The following is a 23038-nucleotide window of genomic DNA, read 5'->3' on the forward strand; positions in this document are numbered from 1 at the left end:
TTACCTTCATCACCCCATTATACAAATTATGTACAACAAAAACCAACACAATACTTGATACAAAGCTGACTATGTATAGTATCTGTAAATAGCTACTTTTTTCCAAGAATTTTTTTTCTGAGCTTGTGCATACTGAGTAGTTCATAAAACACTTTAGCAATGAACACTGAAATGAATTTTTTAAAATTAATTATATTTATCAATGACTAATAGAAGCATCTGCCTAATTTGTGGTATAGAAATAGCTAACAAATACATCTATTATTCCATTTTCTTTTTTCACAACAGAAACAGTCAAAATTGACTGTTCCACACCAGTGGTAGCAGTGGTACCATCTTTCATTTCCCAAACATGAAAACCAGTGTAATACTGTTTTTAACAGATCATTTTCCTCATTTGAAGACTACCGTACAATAAAAAATGGCATTAATACTGTGTTTTCATACTGTAAGGAACAATCCCCTGGAAGCAAAGAAAGCTATTTCAAAGGAGGAAGTTTTACCATGAGAGGAATAAAAAACCCCTAAGTTTTCAATTAGAAGGATCCTACTGTGGAGTTCACAAAGAACCACTTTAAGCTTCTTAGACATGACAACCCACACAAACCAACTCCTGCCAAATTTACTCGTGTATGCCAACTATGAAACGGAAGCGATCATTCCATCCAGATATAGCTGTGTGCATTCCTCTGCTCGGAGTCTGTAACTGATAGTGACGTCTCGTCTGTACAGGGGAGTGGAGGAATCTGTTCTCGGCCTGAATTTTTTTCCTCCAGCTGCGATTGCGAGTTCTGCTACATCTAAATGAACTGACTGGAATGTACAGATGCAGACAAAACGAAATGAAGGCAGATGCTGACTACGCTGTAAACTGGTGTAGGCAGTCGTACATAAATACATTAACATACACACATTTTGGACCTAGTACTTTGAAGAGGGAACAAAATGTTTAAAAAGTATCTCGAAAACGTACGCTGCGCTCGGAGCACAGCGGCAACGAACGGTGACGGAACTGCTCGACACAGTGATGTCACCTAAAACGGGACGTTCATACTCACAGTTTGGCAAATAAAGTGAACAAAATGCATCGTAATGCTCTGTGGCCTTCTCGAACACAGTGCTAGCTTGCTTTTGGCGGCCTGCAGTCTCTCTCGCACGCTTTCATTAGAACCCAGAGGCCCTTGCGTGTTATCTCTTGTCTTTGGTGGTCTTGGAGACTTTGAGCACTTTGTAAACGCTGTTGTGAAAGACGGTGCTGAAGTAGGGCCGGGGGTCCCGGGACATGAGGGTGCACAGGGGCACCTGCCCGCTGTTCTCGGGGTCCTCCACGTCCCAGATCTCAGGCATGCTGCAGCCAGGCCTGTGGGACAACCAGAAGAGAGAGACAGGCATTATGCCCCAGTTACATTTTTTGTTTGCTATGTATATATTTACATTACACATAGAGAGAGAGGGGGAGAGGAAGGAAGGATATTATCTAAGCACATATGCTACTGAATGTAGCTGATCACACCAAGACAGCAAAAAAAAAAAACCCACAAACAGTCATAGTTAGCTTTCTTCTTTTCCACCGGTAAGTCTAAGCAGTGCTATTTTAAAAAATGCAAAAGGGCATAACCAGTGTAATATTAAAAAAACACAACAGGCTTGCACAGAACAGTAGGACACGATACCATCGAAGCTCAATCCTGCCCCTGTGCAGTTTGTCCTTAATTATGAAAACCTTTTGTCCTTGTGACTACCCTACATTTTCCATTAATTTCAGCAACTGGCAAACTCACTGATGTGGGTAAATCGTGAATAGAGTGCATACTTGCAAGTACGTAGTTAAGAGAGGAATATAAGATATGAGACTTCTGTTAAGATGAAGTCGAGGCCTACGGTGACCATGCATGACCATGCATCTGATTGTGAAGGTTCACTGTGCACATTACTGTACAAAAGTAAAATAATTCACTATTTGCACGCACACACACATGCATACACACATTTATGACAAATGGATTTTTTGGATCTGAAGCATTACTGAAACTGTAACTGCCAATGGCGGCAGAAGCATTGCTGATACTGTCAGTAACAATCCTGAACCCTTTGTAGAGGCCCTGAAATCTGCAACTCTGTTACCGGGAGCGCCTGGTGCACCACGAGTCCTCCAGGATGAAGTAGTCCACGCCCAGCTTCACCAGGTTCTTCTTCACCTCCTCAGCTGGCTTGCGGCTGTACATGGCGTACACCAGCTTGGTCCTCTCCCTGGGGGTCGCCGACAGATTGACAGAAATCACAGCCATGAGATGCAGGGGACCCAGTGACCAGGACTGCGCTGAACAGGGGGCTTGCTTGCCTTACAGAGGCTACTAAGAGCCTCATGGGAGGAGCTAATGCCATCTTTCTCAGGATAGGCAGGTTGTGTCAGCCAATGAGCTGCCTGCATTCAGATGCTCAGCCAGCCTGGGGCTGGCAGTCACACTCACCTGAGCCCCGCGTCCTCATAGTGCGGGTGGTTCACTATGGGCCTGACAGCTGACAGCTTGACACTCGCCATCGTGGGCATGGCGCCGGCGAACACAGCGTCTATGAGAGAGAGAGAGGCAGTGCTGTTACCAGAAGAGTCAGGAAGGAGCGGGGCTCCGACCAAACCTACGGTTTCGTATTAACCCAAGTGATGCGAACCCCTCCCACGCACATCAAACGTCACCGCCTGCTGCTGAACTCTCAGCTCCAGTAACAGGCTGCGGCTGATGACGTCACTCACTAGCTCGGGTGTTGTCCCTGATCCACTCCAGCAGCTCCTCCTGCGGCAGGTTGCTGAATTCTCCCATGATGCCCCACTGGTTCTGCAGGTTGGCCACCCCCTGGATGGCCATGAGAGACAGGATGCCGAAGACGAGCATCTGCTGCCTGTACTTCTCCCCGATCCAGCCGAAGAGCTGGGGGAGACGACGGAACATCAGCATGGGAAAACAGTGCGCTGTAGTGGGCAAGGACCAGAATCAAAAATACCTGCTATGTACCAAATACATGGTGTTGCTAAAACACCCTTGGGCAGGGCTCTTAAAAGTACCTGCAAAGAATCTTAAAATTCAAAGCTTTAATATCTATGAATAGGATTTGAATCTAGCTAGATTCATGGAGAGAGAGTCTGACCTGGAGACTGACATTGCAGAAAAGTCATCGGTCTGAAGTATTTAGCAGTCGAAAATGTCTTGCTTCTATGCATTCATAAAAAATCTATTTCAGGCCAAACTGTTGTGTGTGAAACTGAACGTGTTGTTAAGCACATTCAAAGGCTGGAAATGTGGAACGCGTTGGAACATGGCGTTACATTTCACTCATGGTACCTCACTCCTGCATCCACGGGGCAGGAACAGGGGCTTTTTAACTGCACCACACAATGAGCCGCAGTGCTCGAGATGAGCCCTGGAGAGCCACTATGCGCCACTTAACTCCACACTCTGGCAGGAGCATTAGCAGGCAGCTCCGCCGCCTCTGAAGAGCGCCAGGAGAATTTGCATCCCCCCTTCCGGAAAAGTCTGTGCAACAGCTAGGAGCTGCTCAGATGGCGGCTTATGTAGCCAACGCTCTTGGCGTTCGCGTTGGCCCTCGTCCTTGTAATTTAAAACTAACTTCAGTGCCTACAGATCCTAAGCTTCCTCCCATGAGATGCATTACTCAGCGCACTGTTTGCTGATTTTCGGTGCCTTATGTGTACCTGAATAGTACTTGAGAACCTCTACCGAGTCGCATTGCACTGGAAAACTGTAGGTGTGGTGCCATGCAGCAAGGGAGCACTGGAACTTCATCTCCCAGGGGGCATTTAGTGCACACACCACTGCCCTCTACTGCCCAACATCAACAACACATTCAACTCAGTTTTAAACTAACACAGGGCTTCATAGGTCATTTCTGCGACACCCCAGCTTGCTGTTTTTTGTTCTACATACTTCATTGCTTGATCAACCCTGCTACTGCGAATACGCCATCCCATGATCGTTCAGATGGACCTGGCTGCACTATCGAGCCTTTTGGATGAAATGTTCACTTCTGGGCCTAGGCTACAAGACGTGTTTTACTCGCCTGAGACTTCATTGCTGCACCAACGAACCAACAGCATTAGGCCACCTTTTAAATGCTACATGGCTGCTGGCTCTCTGATGGAGAAGCAATGAGGCATGTGCTAAATGAAGCAGCTCCTCTGTCATTTGTCTCTTGTCTATACATGAATTAAGGGAACCGTGTATAGCAGAGGCAGGAAATCGTACTGGAGTGCCAAAGTTTCTCTGCTACTTCTTCCATCTGAGCTCTTAATTATGTAATTACTTCATTCGGTCTCCAGCACATCTGTCATCTGCGCTAACAACAGAATCGTTGATCAAATTACACCAAGAGCTTGGATGGAACAAAAAAACATGTCCTGTACTCCAGGAATAGGGTTGGGATGGGACGGAATGATGCAATATGATATGGGATGTTATGGGATCATGTGATGCTGGATGTGACAGACTGAAGACCCACTTCTTCAGACTGCGGCTCGGTTCCCCCCTCAGGCCCCACCTCCTAACACCTGCTCCTTGTGTTAGTTGCTGTTTATTTTGTGTGTAGTATATGTTTAGTTTATGTGTATGTGTAGTGGCTTCCCTCGTCTAGTCAGGTTGCACAAGTTAACTTGTGTTAGCGTTTGAAGAGTTTTATGCTCGCACTCACTGGTCTGGGAGTGCTGTTAGCCTGGTCTGACACTGTCGCTCATCCAACTGACATGGATTCACTTCTGCTCTTTTGTGCTGGAAGTCACTCTGGATAAGAGCGTCTGCTAAATGAATGTAATGTAAAGTAATGTAATGTTATGATATGGGAAAGGACGGAAAGGGATGGGGTGATATGGGCGGCACTCACTGATTACACTGTTACCTGTCGGGAGCAGATTAATGAGGCCATCACACACATCTGGGGTGTGAGGAAGAGCTTCAGCCGCATGATGAGGACGGCCAGCACAGCAAATGCCATCAGCTGCAGAGTGTGATAGACCAGCTGAAAGAGACAGAGAGAGAGAGAGAGAGGGACACACACAGAAAGACAGAGACAGAGAGACAAGGACACAGAGAGACAGAGAGAGAGAGAGAGAGAGAGAGAGAGAGAGAGAGAGAGAGGGACACACACAGAAAGACAGAGACAGAGAGACAAGGACACAGAGAGACAGAGAGAGAGAGAGAGAGAGAGAGAGAGAGAGAGGGACACACACAGAAAGACAGAGACAGAGAGAGAGAGGAACACAGAGAGAGAGGGACAGAGAGAAAGAGAGAGAGAGAGAGGGACACACACAGAAAGACAGAGACAGAGAGAGAGAGACAAGGACACAGAGAGAGAGAGAGAGAGAGAGAGAGAGAGAGAGAGAGAGAGAGAGAGGGACACACACAGAAAGACAGAGACAGAGAGAGAGAGACAAGGACACAGAGAGAGAGAGAGAGAGAGAGAGAGAGAGAGAGAGAGAGAGAGAGAGAGAGAGAGAGGGACACACACAGAAAGACAGAGACAGAGAGAGAGAGACAAGGACACAGAGAGACAGAGAGAGAGAGAGAGAGAGAGAGAGAGAGAGAGAGAGAGAGAGGGACACACACAGAAAGACAGAGGCAGAGAGAGAGAGACAAGGACACAGAGAGAGAGAGAGAGAGAGAGAGAGAGAGAGAGAGAGAGAGAGAGAGAGAGAGAGAGGGACACACACAGAAAGACAGAGGCAGAGAGAGACAGGAACACAGAGAGAGAGGGACAGAGAGACAGAGAGAGAGAGACAGGGACAGAGAAAGAGAGAGGGATACACAGAAAGACAGAGAGACAGAGAGAGAGAGAGGGACACAGAGAGAGGCAGAGATACACAGAGAAAGGGAGGGACACAGAGAGAGGCAGACACAGAGAGGCAAGGAGAGAGAGAGAGAGAGAGAGAGAGAGAGAGAGAGAGACAAGGACACAGAGAGACAGAGAGAGAGAGAGAGAGAGAGAGAGAGAGAGAGGGACACACACAGAAAGACAGAGACAGAGAGAGAGACACAAGGACACAGAGAGAGACAGAGAGAGAGAGAGAGAGAGAGAGAGAGAGAGAGAGAGAGAGGGACACACACAGAAAGACAGAGAGAGAGAGACAAGGACACAGAGAGACAGAGAGAGAGAGAGAGAGAGGGACACACACAGAAAGACAGAGACAGAGAGAGAGAGACAAGGACACAGAGAGACAGAGAGAGAGAGAGAGAGAGAGAGAGAGAGAGAGAGAGAGGGACACACACAGAAAGACAGAGGCAGAGAGAGACAGGAACACAGAGAGAGAGGGACAGAGAGAAAGAGAGAGAGAGAGACAGGGACAGAGAAAGAGAGAGGGATACACAGAAAGACAGAGAGACAGAGAGAGAGAGAGGGACACAGAGAGAGGCAGAGATACACAGAGAAAGGGAGGGACACAGAGAGAGGCAGACACAGAGAGGCAAGGAGAGAGAGAGAGAGAGAGAGAGAGAGAGAGAGAGAGAGAGAGAGGGGGATACACAGAGACAGAGACAATGACACACAGAGAGACAGGGACACACACAGACAGAGAGAGACAGAGACAGTGGGGAGAAAGGAGACAGAGCAGGTAATGAGAGAAGAATGAGAAAAAGGGAAAGGGGGAGAGAGTGGATAATGAGCAGGAGGTGAGAGAGATAGAGATGTGCTGCCAGTACAGAATTACTCTTCATTACAACCCAATGATGCAGGTAATGAGAGTTGGTTAAAGGATGAATATTATCTCCTGTCTCTCAGGTGAACATGACTGCATCAAAGGAGAAAAAAAAAAAAAAAGACTGAAGGCCCTCAACTTTAACAACCTGTACGCATGTTTGACGTCATGTGCATACAAACATTTCCATACATTTATACACACTCACATACACATACATACATCTATCCATCTATATCTGTATATACGTATACACACCATGTATTTCATGCATATTGCTAAATCTCCTGAAAGGCACTGCACCACACCATATGCGTCTGTTATATGCAAATGAGATTTAATAGGAGCATAATGATATGCTAATGTGGTGGACATTAAAAACAAACACTGGCTTAGAAATGGAGCAGCATTTGGTGAAGTGATGAAGAGAGCTGTACCTCTCCATTTGCAAACAGTGCAGTCCTAGAACAGGGGGAGAGAGAGAGAGAGAGAGAGAGAGAGAGAGAGAGAGACCTTCAGTGCAAGGCACAGTCATGTGGAGGAAGCCAATTCAGCTCACTGATGGAACCATTTCCACCCCTCTGACAATCCAAAAAAAGCCACAGGTTTCAAAACTACAATGATTTATTCTGCCAAATAGGTTTCCTGAAATCTAATTTCACGCTTCATTATGTTGAGTTACCAGGGCAGCCGATACAGAACTCGACAGCAATGCGTTCGCGTTGCAGACAAACAAGCTTCAACATGTACGCATAAAGGGAAAGTCCTTACTGCTCAGAGCTGTCTTGGTCCGACTTGGGCGGGCTCGTCTCGCCATGCCTTAAAAACCTCCAAACGTCTCGCGCCGTCTGTGGAACAGGGAGAACGCAGGGGGAGAGTTCTAGACGGGATCTACACGCATGTGGCTGGCAGCAAATCGCTCAACTTAAAACTATAACCCTCTGCTCTTGTGTCCACTTAGCCAGAAAACTGCAGACAAGACGAACCATTTTACATATTCTCCCAGACAACTGCAAATACATTAAAATATTTATATCTGAGGCAGGCTTTGAAATGGAGCACTATGCCCCCACTTCTCCAAACCGACTGTTCATATGTTACATTGCTTTGATCTTGGTACTCATGGTCACATTAAAATTTAATTCGCACACTTTCATACCACAAAAATACCTCACCTTCCCAATGATAATTGCCAGGATGAGCAGGTTTACAGGTAGCAGCAGTGTTTTCATATACCGCAGAGGAGTCTGCAGAAAACAGTATTTCAGCCATTTTAAAAAGGCAGACACACACGATGTCTCAGTCCAGACAACAAACACTTGTGCTGCAATGTGAAAATCACTTTGTGACTTTTACAAAATGGGACTGATAAATACCAGCTAGACAACGTCAAAACAGCAGTAGCTTTTCCCAGAAGCAATTATACGAGAAAAGCAGGCAGAATCACAGTTTGATTATCATGCTGTTGTAAGGATGGTCCTGTTGGCCGGAGAAAAACCGTAACCAACCTCCGCCTCCATGAAGTCGAACTCGGCCGCACACGTGTACATCATGGTGTCGAAGTCTTTGTAGCTGGTGAACTTGGACTTGATCAGGCTGCTTATGTGGGCCTGGGAGAAAACAAACAGCAAACACAAGACACATAGAGTGTCTCAGTGAGGAATCGCCTAAAATGATTTCATCTGACTCACAAACACGCACAGAATCCATACGGGACTTCGGGGAAATCAGCCAAATCAAAATGCGCAGAGTGCCGCATTTTGTTCAGAGTCAGGCACAGGGGAGAGGCGATGCACAGACACACTGCCGACTCCCTTGTGGCGCTCGGAGATGAGAATCAGGAGGATCCGATTTCTTTTACTTTCCCCGTTCCAGGACAGCGGAACTCACTGTGATTCGACACTCTTGTTTTTGTGCTCTGTGGCCCTCAAGTGACAAATATGTTTGGAACCGTACACCTTTGGCCAGCGCTCGGCATTGGAGGCTTACTGAAACACAGGGAAATGTTTTAGCGCTATTTACTCACATCATCTGAAGCTCCAAACACCGCAGACATCAAAAATTTGAGGATGACCGTAGAGACAACCCAGCTGACAACCTGGATGACCTGGAAATTGCACAGAAAAGGTCAGAAGGACATCATGTCCCAGACATACGCTTGAATTTATTTATGAGAATTTGCATACAATAAAAATTGTGGATAATAGTTTTTTAAAAAATATATGTACAAGTATTGATATTGCAGATTTATGGTGATGTATTTGTGCTTGGCAGATAGTCTCGTTCAGGGATGACTTGCACATCCTTATACCCCACCAAAAAATGCTAAATTCATCACACATTCTCTTAGATATGTATTAGGCCTGGAAACACTGACAGAACAAAAAACAGAGAACATGGTCTTTACCCATGTGACTATTCCTGGTTTGCAGAATATGCCGATCCTGTCTCTGAGAGCGATGATTCCCTGAAACAAATTCATTTTAACGTGAGAAATGTCCAGATCCCTTACCACTCTGCACAGAACATCTACGGTCTGTTAACGTCACTCTTTAGGACAGGGCCTGCTCACCCATATGGACACCAGTGAGGAGGCGTAGAAAGACGTCAAAAGCATCGCGTTTCCGAACATGAGCACGAAGCACACCCCCAGGGAGATCTGCAGAAAATCCAAAAACACATTTGGTTTTTTTTTCCCCCCCTGCTGACACTCCAAAATTCAGTGACCTTCAACTACACCGAGAGTTCAGTCGAGCGACATCTGTTTGTTTTGCCGTGTGATTGTTGGTTCTGTAACTGTGCATCACAGCCATGCATTACACATGCCTTCCTAATCACATGCAACAAAAGGGGTGTTTAAAAGAATCTGGGTCACGGCTAAGACTGAGGCTAGTGACGAAAAAGCCTGGCCTATATTTTACCCATCGGGCCTGACGAGAGTATGATTTATTCACAGCCACAGAAACAAATCTCACCCCTCACGCACCGGATTCGGGCCCCTGTACCCTGCAGCACGGCTCTGCGTGAGCAGGAAGCCCGTCCACGCCACTAGCACCCCTGCGCGGATCAGAGGTGCAGACACAGGCGTAACCTGACTGCCGAAAAGGCGCCCACTTCCCCCTCGGCGGCACCGGGCAGATTTACTTAACACGCCCACGCACGCTTCCCCTTCATCTCACCAGCGGAGGCACGAGAGCTGTCTGCTGCGATAAGCTCAGCCGTTCGCTTCGGCCTCCGCTCAACATGCAGGGAAAACGGTCTGCGTCCCAACAGCCATGCAAACAGGGCGAGCCTGTTACCACTCAAAGTCATTACCATATGCGTGACTAAAAGTGACTGCATCTTGGCCGGTGTAAGGTATCCCAAAATGTAAGAGGCAAACAAGGAGGCAATCTGAAATAAGAGAAACAAACCACAAATTAAAAGCGTAATGTGTTACATGGGGGACATTGCATCATCTTTCATTACAGCTGTAAATCTTGCTAACAGCATGTTTACTGTATATCGTTATTCAATTCAACGACTGCCACATATTTCAATCAATTAATTTAGTTAACACAATACGTGCTATTAAAAATATATAATGATATTAATTATTGACTAATCAGGGCTGCAGATGGCCTAATTAAACAGGACTGATCTGGGCAGAGTCACCAAGAATATGACTGACTGGCAGAGTAGACGGATGCAGTGCTGTTGCTAGGCAAATCTGCCTGCATCAGCGAGGTGTGTGTGTGTGTGTGTGTGTGTGTGTGTGTGTGTGTGTGTGTGTGCGTGCGGGACAGTGACGCGTCGTTCTCTCCTGCTTACCTGTGTGAGTAAAACAAACTGGGCAAACTGCCACGGAAGCATGAAGAACACATTAGAGATGCCGAGAGCAAACAGGGCCTTCCTTCCAGGGCTTCGGCTCCTTCACAGAACGGAGAACAAGAACGAGAACAAGCACTGATCAGAGGCTGCAACTGCCCCGGTGAATGCCCTTACCAGTGCCTTTCGCCACCTAGGGGGTAAATCTAAGGTCCTGTAGTTACTTTGGGAGAGCTGGCCAGTCACTTAGTGTGTGCAACTACCATTTCTTGGGCTACTCCGTTGCGGTCAACAAGTAAAGGAGAGAGAGAACAGAGACACTAATGTGCAAAAAAAGATGCCTGGCTGCTGGTCAGAGAAATGTGTGTGCTTGAGGTTCAGCTGAGCTGCTTTACTGAAAGTGTATCAAATATTTAAGTCATTCAGAGAAGGGATCATTTGCAGCCCAAAGAGGTTAAGAATGAAGCGTGACTCGCGTTTGCCTTCCTTCCTTCCTGAAAAAGAACAGCTGAACTCTCCTTGACCTGAGATTTACACATAACATGACCTGTAATTCTGTTCTTTTTGTTGCAGAATAACACACAACAGCCACTGTGGAGAGATGCTTCTCACAAGAAAAGACAGTTCCAGCACCCTTTCAGCCAAGCAGAATCATATCAGTGTAACAGGACTTACTGAGTGCCCTGTACTTTCTCACGGGAAAAAAAAAATCATAATGTTAAAAAAGAACAGTCTTTCCTTGGGCTTTAATTAGTAAGTACTTGGGGTTAGTTAAAGGGTCAAACACTGATTCTTATCAGGGGCAAAAACTTGCCCTTCCCATACCGTAGGATGTAGGTTACCAGCAGCATCTGCAGGACCAGGAAGGGGTAGGAGAAGCTCTCACGGAGGGGTGGAGTCCACATGACCCGGGTGCTCTTGAGACCAAGTGAAGAGAAGAGAAGGACAGAACGAGTATGAGTGACACAAGCCTTTAACATTATGTATTCAAGCTCAAGGCTTCTCACCTTCTGAAGTATCAACTGGGTGCAAAACGAAATGTGACAAATTTGTTTGGTTTCATACTGGTTTAATGCTGCAGACACATGGCACAGTACATATTGAACTACGGCTCCCAACATGCAAAGCCACCACTCAGACTCCTGTTATTCCAATGTGAAACTGCTGTACTGAAAGCAAGGGGCAGTAGAACCGTGTGAGTGCAGTCCTTAAGCAGCTACAGCCTCATTAGATTTACTGGACTGTCACAAATGTACCCTGTCACCTCATATTGTGTGGCATGAGCACTACTTCCTGCCCAGAATGCATTTGCAACAGAATTAATTTTCTAATCCACTTCCTACGCTGAGGGCTAGCAATTGACCACCGCCAATTCTCTGCTTTCGTATTAGTCAAAGTATTGAAGTGTAAATGAATGGGCTGTTGACTGATGAGAGCACATGTGAAAGAGAGAGTGTGTGAGATAGACACACGTGCATACACCAGCCGGGCTGCCTGTTTCACAATGGTGAGAGTAGTACAACGAAGGTGTTAGTTTCATTTTGTGATTGCATAATATCTTGTATAATTGAGTGAAATGGTTATATGATTCCTCCATTCCTAATTTTATAGTACCGCCTGTCTATATTTTTACTCATGCACCAGGGAAAATGTCTGCTGAACAGCACAGTCTGAAATACCAGAATCAAAGCAAACATAGTCTGCAGGGAGAATAAAAAGCCCATCAGAGGAGGAGTCTATTTCTGAAATGTAAATGCTTCATAGAAATGTCAGACTATTGATCTTCACGGAGAATGTACCACAGCACCCACTGCAGCGACGCGCTGTAAACCAGAGATGGGAAAATAGCCTGCGGCTGCTGTGAAAGGCGCCGGCCCGCCTCCTGCAGCCTGCCAAAGCTGCAGCGCTGGCTGCTCGATGCCGCCGCCGCGACCTACCTCACCATGGTTGAAGAAGAAACACAGGACCACGACCACACCGCCAAGCCGACTGCCGCTGGGGACGAAGGGACAGACAGACAGACGTGACCGCCACATTTCATGCCTTCTGCCAATGGCACAGCCTGGCGCAAACGGTGGAACAGAGACTGGGGTATGAGTGATGACAATAACAAGATAAAAGCTGTAATTGAAAATCCCAAGACTGCGCTTCTGCTTCCACCCGCTACTCGGATTGACAAACCGGCTATTACTATAATAGAGCTTATGCGTCAAGTGGAAGAAAGGCAGAAGGCTCTCGATTTGCCCCTTTTGATTCCTTCCCGCCCTTTCCTGAGCTCAAAGCCCTGTCCTGAAGACATCTACTTTTCTAAGCAAACACAAGCCGTGCTTGTGCCCATACTACAGTTGCGACACAAACACAAAAGTCTTACCTTAAATATGTACCATAGATGAAGAAGAGGCTCATCATCAGCCCGTTTAGAAGAAACACAAACGTCACGTAAAAGTAGGCAGGATCTCCCATACCTGTGGGGGAATGACCAGTCACTAATGTTTCCCAATATGGAAATGGCCAACTGCCCTAAACCTTTTGCGTGATGAATGTTAACAAATATTACTCTTTTGGTAAACAACATCATAAGTTTGGCTGTTGCTGAAATTTACAAAAAATGTCAGAAACAAAAAAAACGTAACGCCTGCTTAAATTTTCACCTACAATCTACAGCAAGGTGACGAACATTTAGATGTAACAGAGACCTAAGTACGAGCTGACACTATACAAGTTTTTTGGCCGTTATATGTTCGCAAAAAAACAAAAAAAGTTCCAAAACTTGATCACAGCTTCACAACTACAGCAGGCGTGGCAAGGTGCCACCCTCCCCTTTCAGAACTGTGTAATCTGAAAACAGAACAGCAGTATCTAGACTGAAGGTTCTCAACATTTTGTTTTAGCACCTTCCAGTTATTTTAAGTGAAACAGCTTTCACACATTATCGCTCTCCCTGATGCAAGGAAGAGAAGCTTCTAGCAATGAGGGAGAGCTCTTGCTAAGCCTTGGGTACAACACCGAAAAACCTGAAGGACAGTGATGTACTCTGAAGCCCAGGAAGGTGGGTACACCAAAACAAATTTAGCAGACAGCACTGAAATGCATCTTTGGAAATAAAAGAGATTGTACATTTGCAGGACAAAGAAAATTTGCATTGCATAAGAGCGTTTGTTTCCAACAAAGACATTCCTGGCTGGCTTCTGCCGACACTTATGCAAAGTGCCCTGCACTGAGAATAAGTGACGCTCCACAGCAAACAGGATTGTCTTTGTACCTTCACAGCTGTCCACCGGACTCAGGCCCTCCCCTCTGTTGACGGACCAGCACATCTTTGTGGCGATCCCGAAGAAATCCATTGTACCTGTGTACATTCTGTACCAGCTGGCCAGCACCACCTACAGAGAGGAGGAGGGGGGGCACTGAAACAGTTTGCCAAATGAATGCTGAGTAGAAAGAAAAGCTACGACAGTAACTTGTAAGCAAGTTGAGTCTGCCTTTTTGGAAAAATGAACTCATGAAAACATCGCTGAGAGGTGGGAATAGTAATAGTTACATTGCACTTTTCTCACAAGATGCTCTAATCCAAACAGACTTGCACAGCTTACATTGTTTACATGTTATGCATTTATACAGCTGGATATTTACAGAAGCAGCAGGGGTGAAGTACCTTTCTGAAGGGTACAACAGCCATAGCCCACCTGTAAATCAAACCACCAACCTCTGAGTTTGCGAGCCATGCTCCTTACTACTGACAGTCTCCTTCCTTTTCCTTCAACGGTACGGCATTTTGCCTCATAGCGACGGATAACGCTCCCCCACACATCCTTCACAGATCCCATATTAGTAGACTAACGTCAATTCCACTTCCTCTGATACTGAGATTTGATTTCATCTTATTGATAATCCACGCCTTAGCAAAACAAATCCAGGCCTTGGTTCCATCTTATCCAATGGCAATCAGAGCAGTTCCGGAATGGGCATTTGTTTGAAATAATGACTTCAAATAGTCCAACGTTTGATTCTTCCCTGCACTTGGTCTGATCTCTTTGGCTTCCCTTGCCAAAACCTGAGGATCCAGCTCACTGATTACATATATGTCAGTAAAACACTTGTGAAAGTGGCCATCAAATAATGACTACCCGTCGTTCTGATTTTCATTTCCACTCCCTGATCATCTCTAAAGTGCACATGCCAGGGTCATGGTTCCAACCAGAGCACAGCTCAGACAATGATAATGATAACAATACCTAACCATAAACCATCAAAGTAATGACCCATCATTTGCTGGCAGTCACACATTGGGAGGGTTTTTTGTTCAACCTACTTCTGTTCAACAACACTATGTAGTTTAATCATTAAAGCTGCCCTTAAAGTGATTCGACCAACAGCCTTCGTTTTTCTTGCAAGTCAGTTTTACAGTCAACCACGTCATTCGACTAGTTCCGTTCATCTGCCATCTAGGGATTGCCACTTTTTTACTGCTGTGGTTATTTATTGTTATCTTTATTAGACACTGTGTGATGGGGGTGTAAGTACCAAAACAGCTGAGGAAGGGGCAGGATTTCTTATCACAAACGTCCTGCTAAAAACACAGTGATCACCTCAGGGTACAGATTGAACCTCTTCAGGGTGTTGATGATGAGAGGGTATTCTGTGAGCCGATCATTCATGATCAAAAACAGTCCATTCAGGAAGGATGGGGCTTCAATGATGGTCTTAAAATAAGAGTAATAAAGACCCTGGAAGAGATGAAGAGGATGTTAGATTTATTTCCTCCTTCAAACAAAACTGATGAAACTCATGATCCAACTAGAACATAAACTGCACATCAAACACTTGTATCCAGAACATTAAACCTCAAAGCAATGATTACATTTACATGCATATGTTAATGCACAAGAACAAGTGCTGGACACTCCAGTAACTACATTTTTTTCCCTCCGCAAAATATGTTCTAGCAATGTGGTTAAAAATTTACACAAATTTACACGAAGGACACAAAAATCCGCTTCTTGTTCACTGATAATATAATGTAATTTTTGACAGCGAGTCTTCATGCTAACCGCTAACTATATTTCACTTCTGTTTTTCTCCAGCTACTTACCATTTCTGTGCGGAAAGCCATCTCCTTTTCCAGGGTTGACAGGTGTGAAAAATGTCTGTCATTCTCAAAGAGGTAAGACAGATGGTACCTGAACAAACACATATATTTTTTACTCAATGCATTAAAAACATAACAAGCAATACTGGCCAAAACTGCACTATAAATGCATTTGAATTGCTGTGTAGAAACCAGTGGAAATGTAGTGTACTTACAAATGTATAAGTCCTGCCACAGCAGCTAGAAGTGAAAGAAAAGCATTATTTAATGCTATAAATTTTGATCTTGTATTTTACCATCCAACTGTGCGAGGTATCATTAATGTATTCAGATGTGACCAGCTACCTAGATTTTATTCAGTTGTAACAAACACCATAGTTTAGTCTTTAGTCTATTTGTAAAGTCTAGCCAAGTCATTCTGACCCTGTGCACTAAGTTACACCAGTTATTTCAACAAATAGCCATTGAAACGAAAGAGTACCATACCTCCACTTATTATATATTTTTAAAGATTGAGCGCATAAACATGAATATACGTGTTTTTTCTCATTGTAAACGTTTTACAATCAGTTACACATCGTTTTGAAAACGAATGTCGTAGCTTATACTCTTACTGCGCCTCAGTCACCACAATCACGCATTACATAGAGGCAGAGCAGCTATTTGACTTCGTAAGAATTACAACATTAGCTTTTTAGAAGATTAATTTGTTAATACGCAGCTGATGTTAGCTGACACCCCACAGTAACGACACTATACTGTGTCTGTCTAGTAACCCCACACAAGCCATAAAACCAACGTCAGACTGCAGCTTGTTAGCTAGCCAGCTAAAATACCAAGCCACGATCCTCTCATGGAAGCTAAGTAGCTAACTCAGCTAACTAGCGAGGTTTAGCTAAGCTAACAACACTAAGTAGTTAGCTCTCTAACAATCTACAAAAAGTACCACAACTTTTTAGAGATCTAGACAGCTAGCTAGATAGAGTAACACTGAATAACATGACTAGTTCCCTGTATCTCATATAAAATAAAACTACCTTACAGTAGCAGTAGCATTAGCTTATTAACAACGTAGAGAATGTATCTCCAGCCAGCAACTGTTATATTAATTTCTGTGCCGTGATTTGCTAGCTTAGCATATTGCTAACTACATAACTAGCAAAGCTTTTTTTCTGTGCAGTGCATGAGACAAAGATAGCACCTTTCACCTAGTCAGCTCAATGTAGCAAACGTTATGTAGCTTACTGCGTGTTAAGAGGTACCCAAACAGCTACTCGCAGCAACTTATCCACGGGAGGTAGCGCGCTTATGTTAACTAGCTATCTATCGTTAACTCGCTCAAGTGGACATCAGTGTGGTGATAGCAACAGCTAACAGGCTGCAGCAACCGTTAACCTACAAAGATGACAATCACAAGATTGGTACTTAACTTAGAAATCTGGCTAGCTCGCAACTAGACAAATGTGGTTAACGTTGCCTTGTTAGACTAACATTACACACGTCTCAAACTAGTTATCAAAATAGTGTTGGTGTCGTTAACGTTAAGTTAGCTTGCTAGTTAGCATCTCCACTTACCCAAAATTAAGGTGATTCCGATCTTTATAACAGCAGACGGAGAAAGGCCCAGTTTATTTCTGACGAACGTGGTTCCTGGAAAGAGTCCGTTTTTATTCTGGAGCAAGCTATTGAAATTGGTTCCTTTCCCCTCTTTCCCCAGTCGCCTGCCTTTGCTGCTGTTCTGGGCTGGGGACCCGAATTGACTTTTCTCTCTGTCTGTGCTTTGAGATGGCTGATCTCTGGCGCCTTGCTTTCTTGTTTTTACCGCCATGTTCTCATGCCCGAAACTGGGGAAGGATGTGAAGAGATGAGAAGGAGTGCCTAAATGGGACAGACATTCGCCAGTCTATCCGATGCCCCCCTGTCAGCACCGACCTGTTCGGCTGCGGTGGATAAGCCTTAGTAGACCGAAAAGCAGCCACATAGCTGGTTAAATTTGCAGAGCTTTCTGCCTCCTACTGTAGCTACAAGGAACTGCAGGTAGCGGTAACCATAGAAACCAGTATGTTACTAAACATTTAAAGTCCAAGGCTATGTCTATGTGTACCCCCAGTTTTCAGATCAAACACCAGCCAACCGTACCATATAAATATTTGTGTTGGTTCACATTCACGTGTGTTGGCTAACTAGCCAGGTAGTCCCGTTTTCACCCTAGAGTCATAACGAGTCTGTGATTGACCGCGATTTACTTTGAGATGAAGATAATTGCTGTTTTTTTATCAGCAGAAATCAGAAATAAAATAGTACACATGTTATAGATGAACATGATTTTCTGGTTTTGAATGTAAATGACCATAGACGGCAATGATGCGATTTGTTAATTTAATGTCAAATATACTGTGATTATCAAGACTGTGCATGATTATGGCCTACGAGTGGCGCTGTTGGCTCATTAATTAAACTACAGATCACTGGGGAACAATGACGAGTGACAACATACGAGTAGGTTTACGTGAGCCCCGACTAATCATTTCATAGTTAGAAGGATTAAAAAAGCATAAATTGATAAATAAATAAATATAAGCAAGCAAGCTACGAGCAGGGTCTGACCGAATAAACGATTTAACCAGAAATTTTTTAGCAGGTTAACCAATTTAATTTCTACATTTACATAGACTCATTGTGAATAACCTTAGTAGCCTACATAAAATAAAGTGCAAAATAAAGTGTAAAATATTGTCTAATCAAGTTATAGGGCCCAATAAACGCTAGATTCAGAGATCAAAACTGATTTCCCCTTCTCACCTGTAGGATAAATTCCCCTTTCATCTGATCCTGATTCTTGTAAAATGATCTTCACAACCTATTTGGGTGTATAATTAAGTGTAAACGTGTTGTCCATTTGCTTGTGGAATAATAAGCATGGGTGGCACTGTAACCTTCTCTAAAGTTGTAAATAATTGTTTTTATCTAAAACTGCTGTTTAATTATGGCTAGTTGGTATTTGGCATCAGTTCCTGGAAACCTGGAAACCTGGATCCTGGAAACATGCCAGATGTGCTATCAATGTGCTATGTGTCCATGATCCATCTAGTCACAGGTTTCTCATCAGTGCAGTTTAGTTGCCACCTTAGAAAAATAAACAGAGTTTCATACATGGCTTAGTATTGTGAAATTACATAACCTTGAAAACCAGGCTGTGGCAAAATAAATTAGTTGCGTAGATTAGTCAGTTGAATCTTTAATATATGGTTCTGAATGTGTTTGTGTAAATATCATTATTAATATTATTATTAATTATGTAGGCCTATGTGTGTCTTTAGGAAAAGCAAGCGTATAGACAGAACAGTAATGCACCACAATGTTGCCATTTTTGCTTTTCTACAGTGTGGTATTGAAGATACAATGACTGACACCTGTTGTAGGATATGCACCAATACTTTGGAGTTCACATCACGTTTAGCCGACTGTAGCCTATACTTAGTATGAAGCAGACGGATGCGTACATCTTTCAAACCAATGCCAAAAAGTTAACTCACCCAAAAAAATAAGAACCCAGCATATTTTTGTGTAGGGGCAATTGACAGAGTAGGCCTATGGCAGCTGGCCACATGATTTTCACTGCTTTATTGCTGCCACTAGACACCTGAGGGGAACAGACATACATCTGACCACTAGGTGTCACTGTGGTGTTGTGACAGGGTGAATCATCTTGCAATGTCTGCAGACGTGTCGAGGCTACAACGTGACCTGGCGCCTACTCAGGATTACACTATTCCATTGTATCATTTCCCCCATTTACACTTTACTAATATGCATTAATGCACTTTTTAATAGTTAAAGTTTTGGCCTTTTAGGATTTTTTTCTTTTGTTGGTCTTATTTTGTGGGTTGATGTTTGGAATTAATGTGGTTATGTAGGGTGACCATATGTCCTCTTTTTCCCGAACATGTCCTCTTTTTGGGAAGCATTTTTAGGTCCCAAAAAGAGGACATGGCCAAGAAAAAGAGGACGTATGGTCACCCTAGGTTATGTGACTTTTTTCCATCCTGTGTGGGGAATTAAGCAACTTTACACGGATCTGGGCCATCGTTCACGGTAAATACATTCAAGATGTGGTGGCAAGCAATAAAGTGACCATGTGATGGACAGTCCCCCTGTGTGGCACACAACATCTCCGGGCAAGGAGAAGCAGGGTGGCCAGCTTGCTCTCCGTCTTCCTTTCTCTGTCTTTCTCAGACTGTTGGGGACCCATAAATCTGCCGCTGCATGATCACACAGCTGAAGAGAGGGGGATCGTAGCTGGCTGCGGTGGCATTGGAAGGCCGGGGAGATGCTCTGATTTCATTTGTTTGAGTTGGACAGTGGGGGGCGTCGGAGGTGGGGGAGGGTTGCGAGAGAGAGAGCTGTGTTCTGGTGGTGACATCATGACAGCTTCTCACCATCTCCACAAACAAACCCTCGGAACGGGTCTGCTTTTTCCCGGAGACGTCCCCGCAGGAATGGGAGGGGAACGCTGTGTTTGTTTTCATGGGGCGAAAGATGTCTCCTTCTCTAACTTAGCCTGGGAGCTGCGTGCGGCCATCGGAAAAATATGAAGGAGGATGGACTGCCATGGCCTCCATATGGTAACGGCTGGCTGGTTTCTCCAGCAAAAATGAGCAAATGTTTTCTGAAGCCAAGCAAGCGATCTGTGAACTGGGGCGCTCACTAGAAATAAGTCATCCTGTCCATTGTCCCAATTAAAAGGACCTACAGTACAGAAATGTGGTGCTGGCTGAATACAGATGGAGGAAAGAAAAGTACCATCAGGAAACTACGATCTCTACCAATAAAAGAATTCCATTGAAATTGGAAAATTGTGGAGAAATTACTTTTGCAGAGGTCAAGGAGCCCTAGCTCTTTGGTATGATTGGTCCAAGACACACAGAGTTTTGTACTTGATGCTGGAGGTCTAGAGCTTCAGTGTGACTAGTCCTGGAGATTTAGCATTTTGGAATGATTGAGCCTGGAGATTCGATATCGTATTCTCAAGGTCTATACCTTCTGTATGATTGGTTCTGAAGCTCTAAATCATTTGTGTGCTTCATCCTGAAGTTTGGATTAGACTGCAGCAACATGTTGGGCAAGCTACAGATCACTGTCCAGACATGACACACTAAGCATAACATTTCTAATTGAATCCTGGTAATCCTGACAATTTGCTTCCAAAATGCACCCAAGATCAAAAATTATCTACAAACAATTACTGTACCTCTGGAATGACTACTACACCAAGAGGTCATAGTAATTAACATGTATGACATATAATAGCAAAAAATAAAAATGTAGGTGCTCATTGTGGAATAGAATTACAGCACCTCTTTCCACTTTGCAACATTTCCTTGTCACAAGAAACCTCCATGCAGGAGGGCGGCCATTCTCGTATGTCAACCAAAAACATTGCCCTAAGACTAGTCGTACATCATGGTCCAGGAGAGTACAAAAAAATCTGTGTGTTGCTACCTTGCTTTCTCCCTTACAGAGATATGGATCTTTTAGGAAGACGAGGTGCAGAGGCACAGAGATTGGTTTTCTTGTCTGCTACACAGTCTCTGAGCCCCCGGGGGCCACAGTGCGGTGAGGCTGTTGTCGTAGATCTCAACATCTTGAACAGCTTTGGTAATTTCATTGCCCCATGCCTGCATCACGAGGCCTTCTGGCATGCCTCAGAGTCTTTTGCAGCAAATGTTTTATCTGAAAATAAAAGAGTTCATTATGATGGCGGGTGCCAAGCTTTCAACATCGCCCCCCCCCCCTCCTCACCACCCCAACCCTCTGCCCCGTGCCAAGCCAATGGTGGCATTCTCGGCGTCCGGCTGATCCACGGCGCTAGACGGAACCTAAACAGGGCGACCTGGGAGCAGCGCCCGTACTGTGCATGAGTGGGGTGCCATGGGAAACACTCCTGCTGTTAGCTCAGCTTGCGGCCACACTGAGGTGATGTGTTTTTTAACTAAACAAACGGCAGATTTCAGCATGTTTGGAGGGGGGAAAAGCATGGGCTCCGCCGCCGGCCGATGACACCTCGGGGTCCCGGAGGCCTCTCCAAGGCCGACGGGGCTTGAGTCGAGCTCACGCCACCGGGCCCGTCCGCGTCTCCTCCCGCTGAGGGTGAACGGGGGAGATGGGAGAGGGGTGCTGTTTTCTCTGCTCAAACACAGTGTACATCAGAGACGCACACACATCTTCTCTCATGCATCTCAGAGGCCACCTGGGACTGTCCTCTGAAAAAATAAACCTAGAGAAACCATTTGGTTGGGAAAACTGTGCACGCATCAGTCAGCCATTCATGAGGGCTGTTTACTGGATGCCATCTTGCTACACCCTAGCATACACTCTGCTACACTGTGCTTAATTATCATAGGCATAGTGACCAAATGCCTTAAAATGAATTTAAACCTCATCTATTGTAAATAGCATGTGCAGGCTCAGTAATGACAGGAAGATGTTCTGCATTAATGCTTCTTCATGAGAGAATATTCAGACATTAACAGGGTAGAGAAGCACATCCAGAGTTTATCCAGGGGAGCGCGAAGACGAAAATACATCCTGAAGAGTGCACCATGAACCGTATTCAAACGCAGAGGACAAAGGGCTGTAAAGGAAGACTTCAAACCTCCCAGCACACGGCTGGCCTTGCAGCAGCCCTCACATGTGTAGAGCAGAGGGAAGTGGAGTGTGAATCAGTGACTCATGTTTTTGTAAAGACCTTTCAGAGCTCTGAAGGGTTCCCAAGCCCCTCTGCAAACATCTCCCAGATGAGCAGAGCCCAGACGCTGGGGCGGGGGGGTACATCTGGGGCTTTGGTGTGGGAGACAACGGGTGCAAATTTTGGGGCGGAGGAGTCATAAAACATGGGATCTCATTGGTCTGCTGCTTTTCAGTAAATAAACATTTCGGTTTTAGCATTGGTTTCAACAAAGGAACTGAAACAACAAAGGAACCAATTCAAATGAATTACAGCAGGATAATTAGAATTATTGTGAGTCAGTTTGTAATTTGTGGTCTTTTTCTGCTTTTAGAGAATGCAGGAATACATTAAAAACACACACATTTGTACTGGACACATTTGTACTTCTGCTCATGGATCCTTTGTCATTGTCTCCTGCTACAGAGAGACAGCTTTATAGCAGCTACATTCACACTCATTTACTTAGCAGGACATAAAACTAACCGTATTAGAGTTAGTGTGTGTGGCTGTGGGTTTGAGTGTGTGTGGGGGGGAATGTATTAATTATGCACCAACTGGCTTCCCATCTCTGTGACATGTTTATTACTGGCAAGAAACACATGCTGTCAATGATCACTTATTCTTAAGGTATCAGTAATCTCAACATTATGCTCCATTAGTATTCTCTGGAAACCAATTCAATTAGCCCTCTCCAGAGGCCTGGGAGCAGCCATTT

At 44.8% G+C, this 23038-nt stretch overlaps 1 protein-coding gene across 1 annotated transcript; it reads right to left on the reverse strand.

Annotated features, from left to right (window-relative positions):
- Positions 1 to 218: 218 nt before the first annotated feature.
- Positions 219 to 17573, reverse strand: dpy19l1l (dpy-19-like 1, like (H. sapiens)). Its single transcript, XM_036539744.1, has 22 exons — positions 17169 to 17573; positions 15809 to 15833; positions 15597 to 15684; positions 15094 to 15231; positions 13767 to 13887; positions 12876 to 12969; positions 12442 to 12499; positions 11330 to 11421; positions 10508 to 10607; positions 10013 to 10090; positions 9270 to 9356; positions 9105 to 9164; positions 8724 to 8804; positions 8206 to 8307; positions 7873 to 7944; positions 7469 to 7545; positions 7135 to 7159; positions 4906 to 5025; positions 2753 to 2927; positions 2472 to 2571; positions 2125 to 2250; positions 219 to 1360 (listed from the first exon to the last, which is right to left on the reverse strand). Exons 1-22 carry the CDS (start codon positions 17419 to 17421, stop codon positions 1189 to 1191), a joined length of 2244 nt encoding a protein of 747 aa, XP_036395637.1. The 5' UTR covers positions 17422 to 17573; the 3' UTR covers positions 219 to 1188.
- Between the last annotated feature and the right edge of the window lie 5465 nt (positions 17574 to 23038).

Source organism: Megalops cyprinoides, chromosome 10 (assembly GCF_013368585.1).
Source record: "Megalops cyprinoides isolate fMegCyp1 chromosome 10, fMegCyp1.pri, whole genome shotgun sequence".
In the NCBI taxonomy this organism is placed as follows: domain Eukaryota; kingdom Metazoa; phylum Chordata; class Actinopteri; order Elopiformes; family Megalopidae; genus Megalops; species Megalops cyprinoides.